This window comes from Drosophila miranda, chromosome XR, assembly GCF_003369915.1.
Source record: "Drosophila miranda strain MSH22 chromosome XR, D.miranda_PacBio2.1, whole genome shotgun sequence".
In the NCBI taxonomy this organism is placed as follows: Eukaryota; Metazoa; Arthropoda; class Insecta; order Diptera; family Drosophilidae; genus Drosophila; species Drosophila miranda.
The window spans coordinates 11,708,834-11,724,583 of record NC_046674.1 but is presented as its reverse complement, the minus strand read 5'-3'; the positions used below and the strand labels follow the sequence as shown (position 1 = coordinate 11,724,583).

General features: G+C 52.4%; 5 protein-coding genes across 5 annotated transcripts; 3 read left to right on the top strand and 2 right to left on the bottom strand.

Annotated features, from left to right (window-relative positions):
* Window positions 1-9,119: 9,119 nt before the first annotated feature.
* LOC117186639 (protein new-glue 2-like) lies at window positions 9,120-9,548 on the bottom strand. The gene has a single exon (XM_033387650.1). The coding sequence runs from the start codon at window positions 9,546-9,548 to the stop codon at window positions 9,120-9,122; it is 429 nt and encodes a 142-aa protein (XP_033243541.1).
* An 833-nt stretch (window positions 9,549-10,381) lies between these two features.
* Window positions 10,382-10,853, bottom strand: LOC117186140 (protein new-glue 1-like). The gene has a single exon (XM_033386314.1). The coding sequence runs from the start codon at window positions 10,851-10,853 to the stop codon at window positions 10,440-10,442; it is 414 nt and encodes a 137-aa protein (XP_033242205.1). The 3' UTR covers window positions 10,382-10,439.
* Window positions 10,854-11,172: 319 nt separating this feature from the next.
* Window positions 11,173-11,601, top strand: LOC108165353 (cell wall protein TIR3-like). The gene has a single exon (XM_017301385.1). The coding sequence runs from the start codon at window positions 11,173-11,175 to the stop codon at window positions 11,599-11,601; it is 429 nt and encodes a 142-aa protein (XP_017156874.1).
* A 2,222-nt stretch (window positions 11,602-13,823) lies between these two features.
* LOC108150930 (protein new-glue 1-like) lies at window positions 13,824-14,295 on the top strand. Its single transcript, XM_017279260.1, has one exon. The coding sequence runs from the start codon at window positions 13,824-13,826 to the stop codon at window positions 14,235-14,237; it is 414 nt and encodes a 137-aa protein (XP_017134749.1). The 3' UTR covers window positions 14,238-14,295.
* Window positions 14,296-15,116: 821 nt separating this feature from the next.
* LOC108165354 (protein new-glue 2-like) lies at window positions 15,117-15,545 on the top strand. Its single transcript, XM_033386625.1, has one exon. It carries the CDS (start codon window positions 15,117-15,119, stop codon window positions 15,543-15,545), a length of 429 nt encoding a protein of 142 aa, XP_033242516.1.
* The last annotated feature ends 205 nt before the right edge of the window (window positions 15,546-15,750 follow it).

Here is a 15,750-nt window from a genome sequence, read left to right as displayed (position 1 = left end):
AATTGTAATTTTTGGCAACATTTTGGTTTGCATAAATCTTGGCCCCGCCTGCAGTTGTTCCACGTTCACATCTACATTCGCATCCTTCCCATGTCCTGTCCTGTCCTGTCCTCGCCCCTCTCTCGCTCTCTCTCTCTCTGGGGGCCGGTCTCTGGTGTCCTTGTGGCTCACGCTTGCTCGTGTTTCAAGTTTATTAAAAAGTCCTCAACATATTATGGTTACTTAAACTATTAAAATAACAACTGGCTGCCTCACCCTGTGTGTGTGTTGTCTGTCCTCCTTGGGGGCACTGTGCTCCCGTTCTTGTCCTCCGGCAGGCTCCTCTGCCCGCAGATAATGTGTAAATAATTTGAGTGCAAACAATGGGCTCCGAGTGCTGGAATTGTGCCGAGTGCGGACCGGGAGCCGGCTTGATATGCATCTACAAGTCTTGCTGGGACTCCTTTCCTCTGCCAATCGCAGGACAGTCCTCAGCCTATTGTTCGGGACGGGGTCCAACTTTGCATCGATTCAAGCCAGAGAAGCCACAAAATCCGTATGAGGCTCATTAAGAAAGTTTTTCCGGAGCATAGCTCTAGCAAAACAGCATATAATAAATCGAGGTGAGCACGGAGAACGTATCGTATCCAGGTAGCTGGAGGACTGAAAAACAGAACAACTGCAGCGTGACAAACAATGGGGGAGGACAGTGGCAATCGGTTTTGTGGCAAGTCCTGTCCAACGGCTGCTGGCCCGTGTCAGGGTCCGGCCCCTTGGGAGCACGGGCGGGAGCAGCCGCAGACAAACGGAGCCGGACCCGAAGCCGGAGCCGGAGCGGCTGCCCGATAAGAACGATGTACGGATGGACGGACGAGCGGCGATAGTGTCACAAAACAAATAACTTACCGAAAAAAGCCGCAAAGCCAGCACCAGTCCAAAGAAGGGGAAACTCCCACAACAAGTGACCGCTAATGTTTAGCCACATGTGGCAGGGCAGGGATCGGGCGAATGTCAGGCTTTTCAAATTGCATTGTCAAAGTTCGGTTGTTGGTGGTCGGTGGTATGCAAATTTCCCTAAAATAAAGAAAACGGACAAACACCGAAAAAAAGCGGCTGTGGGGGTGTGCATGTGTGCATGTGTGTGTTTATATGGGAATGTAGTGTGGCAAAACAAAACAGAATCCGCTTTAGATTTTAGCAGTGCCAACTTGGCGAAAAAATTAAAGATGTATACAATTTATATGCAATGCTAATCACATTTTTGCAACTAAATAATTAGTTTCCTCTTTTTCAGTCCCAGCCACAAAAAAATCTTTTAAGAATAACATGCCGTTTGAAAGAGAGAAATATATGCTCTGTTTTACGGCTAATCAACACTAAATAAACGTTAGCCTCTTGCCCGCCATCCCATGCACCGTTGATCGATCAGTTTTTCTACAACGCAGTTTGTTCGCTGTTCATTTTTAGCGCGGTGAATTTCGTAAATTCTCTAAATTAGTTCGTCAGTGTTTTTCAAGTGCTCTGTAAATATTCCCTAATACATTTCGTGCTCGCGTTACGGTCCGTTCGTAAGATTTCATTAGCCAGGCTCTCGAGGGGCCTCCTCGCTGGAAGTTTGCGCAGCGTAATTAGCAATGCAGGCGTCTGCAGGAGGAGCCGCACCAGGTCGTGTGCGGCGATGCCGCTTCAAGCAGTTGAGTGTGTTTTTGCCACGCATCAACGGAAAGTGGCCAAGGCGTGGATGCCAGAGGGCCGGGACTAAGTTCATCCGCACTTGACACATGCTAATGCGTGCGGTAAATGGCGGCCCCAACCTCGCCCCCGCATCTGCGCTGCAGGTCACCTTGAAGGAATGCAAAAATGGAGGCGAGACTGCATTAAAGGTAAGCTAAATTCGACTTTTGAATGTTGTTTTTTTTGTATGTGTGTGTGGTGGGGCTTAGCAAGTACTAAGTGCCATCAACACCAGGGGCGTAATTAAACGCTCACAGAGCATTTTCCATGATAGAGTTGAAGCTTTCTCGTTCCCGGCAATTAGGCCGGAGTTGTCGTCAGTGCAAGTAATGATTATGGCCATGAAGAAGCAGAAGCAGAAGCAGAAGCAGGAAGATCTTCGGGCAGGCACAAAGAGCCAGCGCCAGCGCCAGAGATAGTGCCAGGGTCGGGGTCGGGGCACAGGAGCACAGGACATGGCCAAGTGCCAATTAGCAAGCAAAATAGATTGTAGTAAATTTTAATGACATATACGGCAGCCGCCTGGACATGGACATAGTTGCTTCCGTCTTTGCCTCGGCCGAGAGCCTGGTTTTTTGTGCCCGGTGGTGTCCCTTTTGAAGGAGCCGGCTGCTTGCAAGCAGTCAAAGGCGTTGACCGCTTGCTGCATCATTGAATTCAAAATACCCCAGCAGAGTGTCCAGCTCTGTGTGTATGTATGTGTCCCCGAGTCCACTTCAATTAAAAAGACTTTCACCCACTACAAAAACGAGGAAAATGAAGGAAAGAAAGCAGGAAAACACTTCCGCCTTACTTTACTTTACTTTTGTGTGCGCCTTGGTAAACGTTTGCAATTGCTTTGAAATTGCGCAGACGTGCAGTGTCCCCCATGCGGAGTCCTGCTGCCAGGGAAAAAAAAACTGTCTGCCTAGTGGCATCGGCATCGGCAGCGGTAGCAGCAGTAGTCCCAGTCCCGGGCATTGCAGCACGACATGACTTCCGCTGTGCCTCGGGCTGGGTGGGGTTGGGTTGGGTTGGGTCGGGTTGGGGGATAGACCCAAAGTGAAATCAATTCAAAGCCTTGTCCTGGCTACAGCTGCTTCTCAATTGCCTTTTCGGCCATCATCAACGCTTTCACATCGTCCTCATCATCGGGCACAGTTCTCATCCCCCATCCTCATTCCCCTGTCCATTCTCATCACTGCACTTGTGTCTAGGCGGAATGAGCCTCGCAGATTTCTTTCGTTCTTCTTCTTCGTGGCTGTTTCTTCAAAATGGCTGCGTTTTTGTACCCTCCTTACACCAGTCGGAATGGCAAATGTGTTGCCATAACTTGCATAACAATTGCTTCCATAGAATATAGAACCAGTATAGCAAAAAATGAATTACCAAACGATAGATAAGCTTCGATTATCAATGTTTTATTTTCTTTTTTGATAGCGACACCAAGTTGAAAGCTTATTACACGCGGATCGCTGGCAGAACGCACTCAACCTGCGTGTAAGCATGCCTCTACATTACAAGAAAGGTATGTACATATTTCAGTATTAGTTTAGTATTAGTATTTTAAGAAGAGGACGGTATTTGGAAGTATTTATTATGGTGTACAGGTCTTAATAGTTCGAGCATAACACCGAAAGCAACAAGGGTGGATCGTGTGGATCTTGTGGATAGGGTGGATAGGGATAGGGCTATCTACATCTGTGGGTGTAAGATGTAGATGTCAGGTGTTTATAGCACACGTAGCTGGCAGCTATGCTCGCATTTTGTTCAGTGGTAAAGCTCCATGGTTTTGTAGGAATTAAAGTGACATTTAATACAGGGACGACTTTGGAAGAACTCTTTCCCGTTCTGCTATCTGCTTTCATTATTGTTTTCCTGGCAATTGCTAATGCCGGCGATCAATTATCAAGCGCTGGAGCCAGGAGCAGGCCATCAAATGCACAGTTACAAGCAATAACGAGCCAGCCAGCACGGAAGGGAAGGGAGCGAAACCCCTACCAATTGGAGCCCTGTACATTGCCATGGATGATTGAAATGGGTTGAGTGTGGTGGGGGCTTGGGGGTGTTCAGCTTCGGATTCTGGCCACAATCCTTCATTGTTGTTGCAGGCAGCATCCATTCGAGGCTGTCGGGCGGTCGTCCGCCCAGTTATCCAGCCAGCCGGCAGCCAGAGCTGGCGATAAAATAAATTTGCATATGAATTGAGAATTAAGAACATTTTGCACATCGTGCAATCTCTCCCTTACTCTCTCTCTCTCTCTCTCTCTCTTACTCTCCTTCTCTTCCTCCCACCAAGTCGCATTCTTTTTTCTCTCTTCTCTGCTCTCCTGCTGCTCTAAATGTGGATGTGGATGTTGGCATTGTGGCTGCTGTTTGGCCTTTGAATTAGAATCCACACACACACACACACCCACACACACAGAGGGACATGGATGCATACATACACTCGATCTCCCATTCCATCCACTCTCTCTTTCTCTCGTATCAGCTTCCGTATCAGCCAGAGTGTGAATGGCTTATTTCCTTGTTGCCTTTTTGGCCGCATTTCGGAATTTGCATTTGGCCTTTTTGGGGGCGAGCATTTTTATGCGCTTTTGCTCAGGGCCACAAGCCATATACACTGGAGAAAACCAAGGGAAGTACATAAGTCGCTTGCATTTGGAAATACATCTATGAAAATTTACCTTTGTGTTGGGGGTTTTTTTTTTGGAGTGCAGGGCAAAGAGTAGAACAGCCCGAACAACAACTCGTTAGGCTATTGAAATTGAAAATGTTTGCCGACTGATGCGATAAGAATGAGCACGAGGAGTGGGTGTGGGAGTGCGACTGGAAGTGGGTTGGGATTATAGTTTTGGGCATAACTTTGGTCAGCAGCAGCAGCAGCAGCATTTCGAGGGGAAAGTTGTGGGTCAAGTGTTGGCTGTCGGATAATTGGATTTCTGGAAGCAGCCTCCTGCAAACGCCTGCAATCAATCGATGCTCCAACAGCAACACCTCGACAAAAAACTCCAGATTGAGGAGGACGATCCGCAATCCCCAATCCCCAATCCGCAATCCCCAGAGTATCGTAAAGCCCGCGGCCTAAACCGCGTGCTAAACTTCCATTTCATTCCACGGACACCAATCGAATGCTTCAGTTGTTTCTCTTTTTATTTTATTTTTTTTTGGGATTTCGGGGCATTTGCAAAACTTTCGACATGCTCATAAAATTGCTCGTTTAACTCATTTAACTTTTTGTTGCTTGGGGTTCAAGTTGTATCTGTGTGTGTGTGTGTGTGTGTGTCCGTGTCCGTGTGTCTGTGTGGGTGGGTGCTCTTTTTTTATTTTTAGAAAGTTTGCATAAATTGTAGCAACAAGAAAAGTTAATAATGCCAGCAGGCAACAGCTCGAGCTGGGGCGACAATGAAAATAATTCAATTAAAACACTTTCCAGTTTTGGGTTCCTCCACGTGGCACGCCCCCACCCCTCCGGTGCATGCATGTCAAGTTACAATTACGCCGAACCAAATTAACACGTAGACCAGGACACCAGGACACCAGGACACCAGGACACCAGAACAGCAGGACCCAAGCACCCAAACAGGAGCTCCTCGTGTGGTGGATTGGCCGCGAGGCATCATTCTGCATAAAGTTTTCCATTGGGCGGTCCGGCCCGTCTGTTCATGTGTCCGGGATACCGCACCGAGTGCGACATCTATGCCATGTTTACTTTGCTACTTAGAGCCGGGGCTGTTCTTGTTCCTGCAGCTTAAAGCCACAAAGTGTCTCTCCTGCCGGGTATTTAAATGTTTGGCTGTGGCTTAGACTCCGCTCCTGCTGCTCCGTGCGGTATTTCCGGTTGTTTAGTGTATTATTTTAAGATTTGATAGGCTTTGCCCTGGGATTATGGTGGGCTTCGGTGGGCTTCTGATTTTTGGCATCGCTCGCTCCTGTTGCTCCTGCCGGGGACCATTATGCCAGCCAGTCATGCAGGAGAACACTTTAATCATAGTTCAGTAATACCCATTTTTTTGTGGCCCCCCTCACGCTTTCTCGCATACAATTTGTTCGACTGCAAATCCCCTCGATGGCCATAGCCATAGCCATAGAAGGGCCTTAACGAGCCGCACTATGCAATGCATTTAACGGAAATAATTTCTCGATTTTTATGCACTCTTAACCCTTTAATGCCGGACACATGGCATCCATTTTTGCAGCAATTTAGTCCATTAAAAATTGTTTTTCCATAATTTTTTACACCCAGCATTAAAGCGGGTCGACAAAAAGGCGAGCGAAAAAAAAACAAAACCGAAAAGAATTGATGGCGCATCGAGAGTCCATGCTCGTTAAAAATCAATCCCCCAGTGGGCGGGGCAAAGGTGTCGCCCCCCGCCCCACGCCCCACGCCCCTTCGTCTCGTGGTCAATATGCGAGACTATAAGTCTATATAAGCGCCAACGCCGCCAGCAACGGTATGCAGGGGATATCCTTTCGGGTGTATCTATGTTTGGGTCGTCTGGCGGGAGTTGCTCTATGAAAAGTACGGTCATTTGGTAACTCAGCAGCGGAGGATAGGTTTTTGGAATTATCTTATACTAAAATCAAATAAAAAACCTTGTCATGCACACGCAATGCATATTGTTTTCTCGTGGGGCCTCGCTTCCAATAATAAAATCAAATAAAAAACCTTGTCATGCACACGCATGTATGTTGTTCTCGCCTGTGCCGCCCGTGTCACGAGTCGAGCGTCAATCAGTCTGCAGGGCATTGCATTGTCGCACTGGACTGGCCCATAATTGTTGGGGAATCACCACAAACTGAGGCGCAATGAAGCGCAACACATCCACGCGACATTTCCAATCTACGCGGTGTATCTGTGCATCGTGTACGGGGCTATGGCCATGGCTATGGCTATGGCTATGGCCATGACTCCGGCTCCGGCTCCGGGTCCGGCGCTGGACACCTCCACCAAAATGTGTCCAATGTAACGCCACAACAAAGAACGTTAATTGACGCCAAAATGCTGCAGCATAAAAAGCACAACAAAAAGAAGCAGAGGGCATCTCCGGAAAAAAGGCAAGGGAATAACCAGCGAAGCGGAGAGCATGTGAAAAAAGAATTTGTCCGGTCGGACAAATTTTGTGGCAGGAGCTGGAGCTGGAGCTGGAGCTGCAGATGGAGCAGCATCAGTGCCGTGTCTTGGTCGGGTTTTCGGTAAATTTAAATGCGCCTCCGACCTGATCTCCGACCCGAGGCTCAAGTGGCTTTATTAACCCTATGAGGGGTCACAATGCCCTGCCCTGCCCTGCCCTCCCCACCCCACTATCCCCGCAGCAGAGCGACAGAAAGAGTGGGCGTTGTTGAATCAGCACACGTGATTAATGGCCTTTAATTATGTCAAAGCGCGACGGAAGGACTCTGTCTAGGAATGGGCTCCCGTGTGTCTGTGTGTGTGCGCAACGGTATGCCAGTTAAACGCTTGACATTAAAAAATTGACACCGTTCGGGGTGAAATGTCGGCAACGTTCTGGTTCTCTGGGGCTGGTGCTGGGGCTGGGGCTGGTGCAGGGGCTGGGCCTTGGTGCTGGGGCTGGGGCTCCCCCTTCCAGCCGGTTGATGTGTTTTTGCTTCTCTGTGACAACTGTCTGGCACACGGAACTCGGTAGTTCCCCCAACGAGGCTTGTCTTTTCGGCCCGGCCCGGCCCGGCCACAGCCGCCACTCCATGGACTGGGGCACAACTCCTTTGGACATTTGTTACCAAGCCCCGTGATTGTGTGTGGGCGTGTGTCTCGGTTGTCGCTTTTAATGAAAGCGTCATAAATTATGTTGCAGTTGACGAAAGCAACAGCGAAGCCATCGTCTCCGTTCGTCCGTACGGAGTCGGAGAGCTTGCACCCCGGGGAGGGTCACTTAGCATATGGCCAGCACATGGCCTTCGGAGTAGGGATCCCGTATGCTTTAAATATGTTAAACAGGTGGAGCCATTGGCCATTTTACTCAGATTTCAAGCCACAAATGCCACCAAATATGTTAGTTCTCAGAACAGAACCGCCGCCAGATACATGACGTAGGTGGAAAAGAAGAATATGAGGACGGAAGTGCAATCCCATGGTTTCAGCTTCGAGGTCCGTTGCGGGGCCGTGGCATTCCTCTTTCGCTCGCCAATCAAACTCGTCTCCCAGCGCAGCATTGGCGGGGTCCCCACCGAGCCTCCGGAGGTGCACTCGAGAAAGACCAGACCGGAGAGCAGCAGCAGCAGCAGCTGGATGTACGACATTCTTGTGGGGCCAAGTGTCTCGGTTCTACTGCTCGATTGTGGCCAGACTCGTTCGAAATTCGAATTGAGTGAACAGGTAAAGCACACATGACTTGTTTACACAGCAGTGCTCTTTGTGTCGCTCTTTAATGTTCGGAGATCTGATAGCCAGAGAATTTGGGGCCCTCTAAGATCAGACCCCTTCGAAGATCAGCTGGAGAACTCCGTTCTCTCTTTACAGATGTTTCTGTCTCTTCATCGCTGTATCGGGTGCCCCCGTGTCCGTTTTCTTTGTGCCGGAAAAATCTTTTCAAACCCTCGAAAATATATCGAAGCCAGCCCCCCTACCCCTACCCCCCTACCACTCTGCCCTTTGCCATTTGCCCTTTGCTATTTGCCAAATCAAATAATTATAAAAGTTGTGCCCCCGCCACGCCCACACACCGCCCACAGGCTTTGGCACAGGACTCACACAGAAACAGAACTTGAAACAAACTTTTCGCTCGAAAAAGGTGCAGCGGCAAAAGTTTTGAGCCAACTAGCAAAAATTTCATTTAGGCGCATTTAGGCGTCAGCCGCAGGATGAGATCGGGGCATCCCCCCCCGGATAGAGATTCTTAAAGCCAGTGCCAGTGCGAGAGCATAGAAATCATATTTGGACACAAATTTTATGCAGTCTCAGCCTCAGCGGTGGCGGCGTCGGCGTCAGCGTCGACGTCGGCGTCGGTGGCGACGGCGGCTGGAAAACTTTTTTTGCCAACGCTGCAGGCGAAAACTTTCGCCTCAGTCTCGGAGCAGGAGGCGGAGCCGGAGACTGTGTAGGCATCCCGACATCCTGTCTGTATCCGCCGTCCCGCCGTCCCGCCGTCTGTCCGCCTTTGTGCCAATTTCAGAGTTGCAGAGCTCCACCGAAGCGTGAGAAATGCGCCACAGCCTCCGCTTTGATGGATTTGCGCCTCGAAACGGGGCCAGACCCCAAGGATGCCAGCAGAGCCGCAAACCCCACAGCCAGGCGAACTCTTTCGTTTGCATTTTCATTTCGTTTCCCCCCCCCCCCGCCCCACCCACCAACCAAGCCTTTCACGAAAAATTGCTCCAAACTGATGGCTCTTGAATTGTTTTGCTATTTTATTCTGAAATTCTGCTTATGCCTGCTGCTGCTCCCAGGACGAGACCTTTTCGCACGCCTAGCCGCTGAGCTGTCTGATCAGCCTGCGCTGCCGCTCGTACAGGTGCAGCATGCGGCGCCTCCTGCGCTCCTGGCGCTGCCTCCTCAGCTGGCGACGACGACGAATGAAGGCGCGTCTGCGACGCCTGGCCGCTGCCGAGCCCGAGCTCGAGCCCGAGGATCCCGAGGAGGAGGACGACGCCGTGGTCGTGTCCGAGGTCGAGGAGGCCACGGTGGTGGTGGTGGCGGTGGAGGGAGCGACTGTTGTGGTGGCAGTGGACGTCGCGGCGGTGGTGGCCGAGGAGGAGGTGGTGGTGGTTGCCGAGGAGGAGGTGGTGGTGGTGCTGCTGGTGGAGGCCACGGTGGTGGTGGTGCCTGTGGCACCGCCCTCCCGGGCCAGCAGGAAGCAGCCGAGGACCGCGAGCAGGAGAACGAATGAGAAGCGCATGGTGAGGTGCTGTGTCTGATCTGGCGATCTGTGGCGGCTTTTATACCAGATCTTGCCCAGAAGAAGGCCCCCACTCCGAGAATTCTCTCCGATTCAATCGGCAAACACCACGGTTGACCCTCGGAGGTGTTTGCGCAGCTTCTCGATTGACATTGGTCTCGGTACACACAACAAGTAGTTCTTTTAGTGGCTCACGAGTGGGTCGCGTGTGGGATTAGTGGTCTGTTGGGGCTGAACCCATTCTGAGGGGCTCTAGGCGGGCAAATACTTCCTGCAACGTGGATCGGTGGGTGGATCGAGGGATGGGTGCATGGATTTACACTGACAGATTTTCGAGGGTGGTGCCGATCGGTACGGCAACAGACCGACTAGACGCTTCAAGGGGAAATAGTCAAGGACGAGAAGGACGAGTCTTTCAGGCTATTGTAATGCTCCAATCACTATCCAACGTTTCTAATGGCAATTGTCAAACGCAAGGTGATCTGCTATCCCCCACAGAACCCGTGACTATGCCTCTCCTGGAGATGTACTGTGGATGGTCCCGATCTTCAAGGGAACCACCGGTACAACTACAGGATGTGGAATTCCCAAACGGGCTCTATGCACAGTACAGTCTCTGCCCTCCCTTCAGTGAATAATCAACCGAATCCCTTAGATCGGGGATCAGGGATCGGGGATCGGGGATCGGGGATCGGTGGGTCCCAGCCCCAGTCCCAGTCCCAGTCCCAGTCCCAGTCCCAGTCCCAGAGATGGATTTTGGATGTAAAGGAGGGCGCATCGGAATACATTTTCAAAATACTCGTATATTCAATTTTTTTCATATTTCAGCGGTGCTTAAAGGTAAGTGTTTCAAGAGTGGGCGATCTCTCGGATGCGTCTCCGAGCTGCCGCTTATCCTTGGAGCTGGTTGATCACGCGGCGCTGGCTCTGGATGCGGTTGCGGAGCCTCTGGGTCCGGCGCTGCCTCTGGCGCTCGCGGCGCTGGCGCTGACGGGCCAGACGACGACGTCTGCGGCGCCTGGCCGCTGCCGAGCCCGACGATCCCGAGGTGGAGGAGGCTGTCGTCGTGTCCGAGGTCGAGGAGGCCACGGTGGTGGTGGTGGCGGTGGAGGGAGCGACTGTTGTGGTGGCAGTGGACGTCGCGGCGGTGGTGGCCGAGGAGGAGGTGGTGGTGGTTGCCGAGGAGGAGGTGGTGGTGGTGCTGCTGGTGGAGGCCACGGTGGTGGTGGTGCCTGTGGCACCGCCCTCCCGGGCCAGCAGGAAGCAGCCGAGGACCGCGAGCAGGAGAACGAATGAGAAGCGCATGGTGAGGTGCTGTGCTTGATTCTGGCCCCGCGTGGGGCTTTTATACCGATCTCGGGCCCCAAAAAGCCGTGTAACCATTTGGCTCGACATTGTGTAAATATTTTTGTTTGCCCCGCTTCGTATCTGGAGAACGTCAATGCTGGAAATACCCAAAACTGAGGTTGGCTAAGACTTGGAGACTATCGACTCTGTGCTCATGGATGACGGATGATGCGCATGATCTGCTGGTGGCGCTGTAATCATCAATGGAGGCCTGCTTCCGGGAAAGATTTGGCTTAAAAGTCTTTGCATTTTGGAAATCTGGACAAACGACTCGGCGATGCGTCTCACGTTGGTTCTGCTTCTGGGCCTCCTCGGCTGCCTGCTCCTCTCCCAGCGGGTAGGTTGCGAGGGAACGGACACCTCCACCGAATCGTCGACGGACAGCACCACGGTCGCGGCGACGGAGAGTGCGGCGAGCAGCACTTCTGGTCCCGCCACTGGCGCCGCCACTGATTCGGCGACTGCCGTCACAGAGGCGTCGGAGACCACAGAGGCGTCGGAGACCACAGAGGCGTCGGAGACCACAGAGGCGTCGGACTCCAGCTCGGCTACAACCTCTGCCTCCGCCAGCGCGGCTGCCAGGCGGCGCAGGCTACAGGCGCGTCGGCGACGAGCGCGCTTGGCCCGCCAGCGCCGCAGGAGGCAGGCCCAGAAGCGCCGCCAGCAGCAGCGAAGGAGGCAGCAGCGCCGCAACCGTCGGGGGTAGGCGAGGACATTTTTCAGACCAAAGAACTTTCGGAGTTCACTGAGATCCTATCGGGACGTAGAACGCAAATAAAGAACATTTCAAAAATGTATTCAACATCTTATAATGACTCCCAAAACGAAATTTTCGGCTACAGGGATATTTGTTATTGATTTTTGGTCAATTGATAGTCGAAAAATAGAGCCACGAGCAATAGAGCCATAGAACCCTTGAACCTACGAAATTATAAGGATTTAATCCAGCAAAAACTCCAAAGGAAGGCACTGGAGTACTCGTGTCCGCAACTTGGAAGATACAGGGATATACTATCTAGATACAGATCCGATAATTGTGTAAATAAGATCCCCCTCGTTCTGAGGCGAAGCTGATTTTCCACCGACTCTTAGCGTAGGGAAAAATCCCACTACCTGTAAAATGGGGAAACATCCACGCAACGATGACACCGCGATCCATAGTCGCTCCAGACTCCAGACTATCCCTCCATCTATTGACCGGGGGAGATGGCTTGGTACCTCCGGAACGAGAACCTCCACAGAGACCTGAACCTCAAAGTCGTGGGAGATGCGATACTAGGACAAAAGGCAAGACATCAAGCAAGGCTCGTCTCCAAATCCAAAGCTAAATCCCCTTGAAAGATTACTACTCCAAAGCCGGATTACTACTACGCTCGGAGCCCGGCACACTTAGGCCGGTTTCGGCCCATTGTGATACCGCTTGGGATCATTCCCTTCCTGCAAGTGAGACTTCATGTTAGCAGTTGTCCCAGCCAGATGCTCTTATAAAGTTTGCGATCTTCCTGGGACATAACGTACACATCTCCGAGATGTCGTTTCTTCTGCTGAGAGCTGGACAGGAGCAGAACAGGTGTTCCACTGTCTCCTCCTCGTCCTCGTCTCTGCAGCTGCTGCTGAAATCATTATGTGGGGCACCCAGCCTGTTTGCGTGGGTGCCTATTAGCCAGTGTCCTGTGAGGGAACGTACGACTGCGCTACATCTTTCCCTGCCTAGTTTGCAGAGCTCTGAGGTGCGCTTCTTGCCCATGTTCGGCCATGTTTGCCAAGTTGTGCGACAACGTGACCCTATTTGCCACTTCTCGTCTGTCTTTCGCTTGTATTGCTCTTTTGTAGTGCCAGATCTGGCCAGCTCGTCCGCTATGCAGTTGCCCTAGATGTCCCGGTGGCCCGGGACCCAAATAAGGCTGAGCCTCCCTGATGGCTGTAACTTCCGCTTGGAAGACGCTACAGTGATCCGGAAGCCTGAAAGATTGCCTCATGTTTAGCTGTTCAGAGCATATTCCTCCTCCGACCCTGCCGTCCGGCTTCGAGCCATCCGTAAAGATGCTGGGCCTGGGAGTCCCTCGAGCCATTCGTCTCTGTGAGGGAAGATGGTGCTAAATGGAGTATCCGTCCGTTCTTGCTGGGACAATGTTGTTTTTGTTTAGTATGGATGAGCACATAGGTCATGTGCTGAGGTACCCATTGTTCAGAGTCTGCCCGCTCTTTTCCTGCAAGGTCAAGGCTCTGGAGGCATAACATGGCGTTTAGCGCATAATTTGGTGTAGTTCGAAGAGCTCCACTGACGCAGAGGGCGGCAGTTCGTACAACTTTGCCCAGCTGATTGGTGATTGTCCTTATTGTTAGGGCAGGCCACCTCACAGTAACTCCGTAGAGTGACATAGGTCTGACTACTGCCAGATAGTTGTAAAAGAAATTGGAGTAAGATTTGATGCTTGTTTTCAGTCTCTTTTCAAATATCTAAAAAACTAAAAGGAACATAGGTCCAGAGGGCCACGATCTTAGGAGTACAAATAGTCCGGGGTTTTCTCCTGTTTAAATCTGCCATTAAATTAATGAATCTGTCCATCGTGAACGGACTTGGAGGTGTCTTCCATGCGAGCAAAGAAGTCAAAGAATCCACAGAGCTGCGCATATTCAGCTGACGACTGAAACGCGACTGCTTCTTCCTCTTCCCAAAGCGTATTTTTCCAACCATTTGAACGGTTACAATAATACATTGTGATCTCCACCTAAGCTAACACCCAGAGCCCAGTATTTGGCTAAATAAAGAAACCAATGTCGGCCGACAAGCTGTGCACACATTGCCGAAATCCAATATTAAAACAGTGGAACTATCGCTTGATTACAACAATTACGAAGCGCAACGCAGACGACTGCCGCTATAAAAGCCCCACGCGGGGCCAGAATCAAGCACAGCACCTCACCATGCGCTTCTCATTCGTTCTCCTGCTCGCGGTCCTCGGCTGCTTCCTGCTGGCCCGGGAGGGCGGTGCCACAGGCACCACCACCACCGTGGCCTCCACCAGCAGCACCACCACCACCTCCTCCTCGGCAACCACCACCACCTCCTCCTCGGCCACCACCGCCGCGACGTCCACTGCCACCACAACAGTCGCTCCCTCCACCGCCACCACCACCACCGTGGCCTCCTCGACCTCGGACACGACGACAGCCTCCTCCACCTCGGGATCGTCGGGCTCGGCAGCGGCCAGGCGCCGCAGACGTCGTCGTCTGGCCCGTCAGCGCCAGCGCCGCGAGCGCCAGAGGCAGCGCCGGACCCAGAGGCTCCGCAACCGCATCCAGAGCCAGCGCCGCGTGATCAACCAGCTCCAAGGATAAGCGGCAGCTCGGAGACGCATCCGAGAGATCGCCCACTCTTGAAACACTTACCTTTAAGCACCGCTGAAATATGAAAAAAATTGAATATACGAGTATTTTGAAAATGTATTCCGATGCGCCCTCCTTTACATCCAAAATCCATCTCTGGGACTGGGACTGGGACTGGGACTGGGGCTGGGACCCACCGATCCCCGATCCCCGATCCCCGATCCCTGATCCCCGATCTAAGGGATTCGGTTGATTATTCACTGAAGGGAGGGCAGAGACTGTACTGTGCATAGAGCCCGTTTGGGAATTCCACATCCTGTAGTTGTACCGGTGGTTCCCTTGAAGATCGGGACCATCCACAGTACATCTCCAGGAGAGGCATAGTCACGGGTTCTGTGGGGGATAGCAGATCACCTTGCGTTTGACAATTGCCTTTAGAAACGTTGGATAGTGATTGGAGCATTACAATAGCCTGAAAGACTCGTCCTTCTCGTCCTTGACTATTTCCCCTTGAAGCGTCTAGTCGGTCTGTTGCCGTACCGATCGGCACCACCCTCGAAAATCTGTCAGTGTAAATCCATGCACCCATCCCTCGATCCACCCACCGATCCACGTTGCAGGAAGTATTTGCCCGCCTAGAGCCCCTCAGAATGGGTTCAGCCCCAACAGACCACTAATCCCACACGCGACCCACTCGTGAGCCACTAAAAGAACTACTTGTTGTGTGTACCGAGACCAATGTCAATCGAGAAGCTGCGCAAACACCTCCGAGGGTCAACCGTGGTGTTTGCCGATTGAATCGGAGAGAATTCTCGGAGTGGGGGCCTTCTTCTGGGCAAGATCTGGTATAAAAGCCGCCACAGATCGCCAGATCAGACACAGCACCTCACCATGCGCTTCTCATTCGTTCTCCTGCTCGCGGTCCTCGGCTGCTTCCTGCTGGCCCGGGAGGGCGGTGCCACAGGCACCACCACCACCGTGGCCTCCACCAGCAGCACCACCACCACCTCCTCCTCGGCAACCACCACCACCTCCTCCTCGGCCACCACCGCCGCGACGTCCACTGCCACCACAACAGTCGCTCCCTCCACCGCCACCACCACCACCGTGGCCTCCTCGACCTCGGACACGACCACGGCGTCGTCCTCCTCCTCGGGATCCTCGGGCTCGAGCTCGGGCTCGGCAGCGGCCAGGCGTCGCAGACGCGCCTTCATTCGTCGTCGTCGCCAGCTGAGGAGGCAGCGCCAGGAGCGCAGGAGGCGCCGCATGCTGCACCTGTACGAGCGGCAGCGCAGGCTGATCAGGCAGCTCAGCGGCTAGGCGGTGGCGGGAGGAGTCCTCGGCCAGCGAGGGGGCGGAAGCTAATACATAAATAAAGCCCAAGATGCCTTTAAAGAGAAGTGTCCTTTAAGTCTTGTCCGCTTGGGGGATTTGTGGTGCGGGTTCCCTGGGTGCCTTCCGGCGCATCATCCGATAAGCCCTGCCGGCACTGGCTCTTTGGCTCTTTGGGGCACTTTATCAGCGC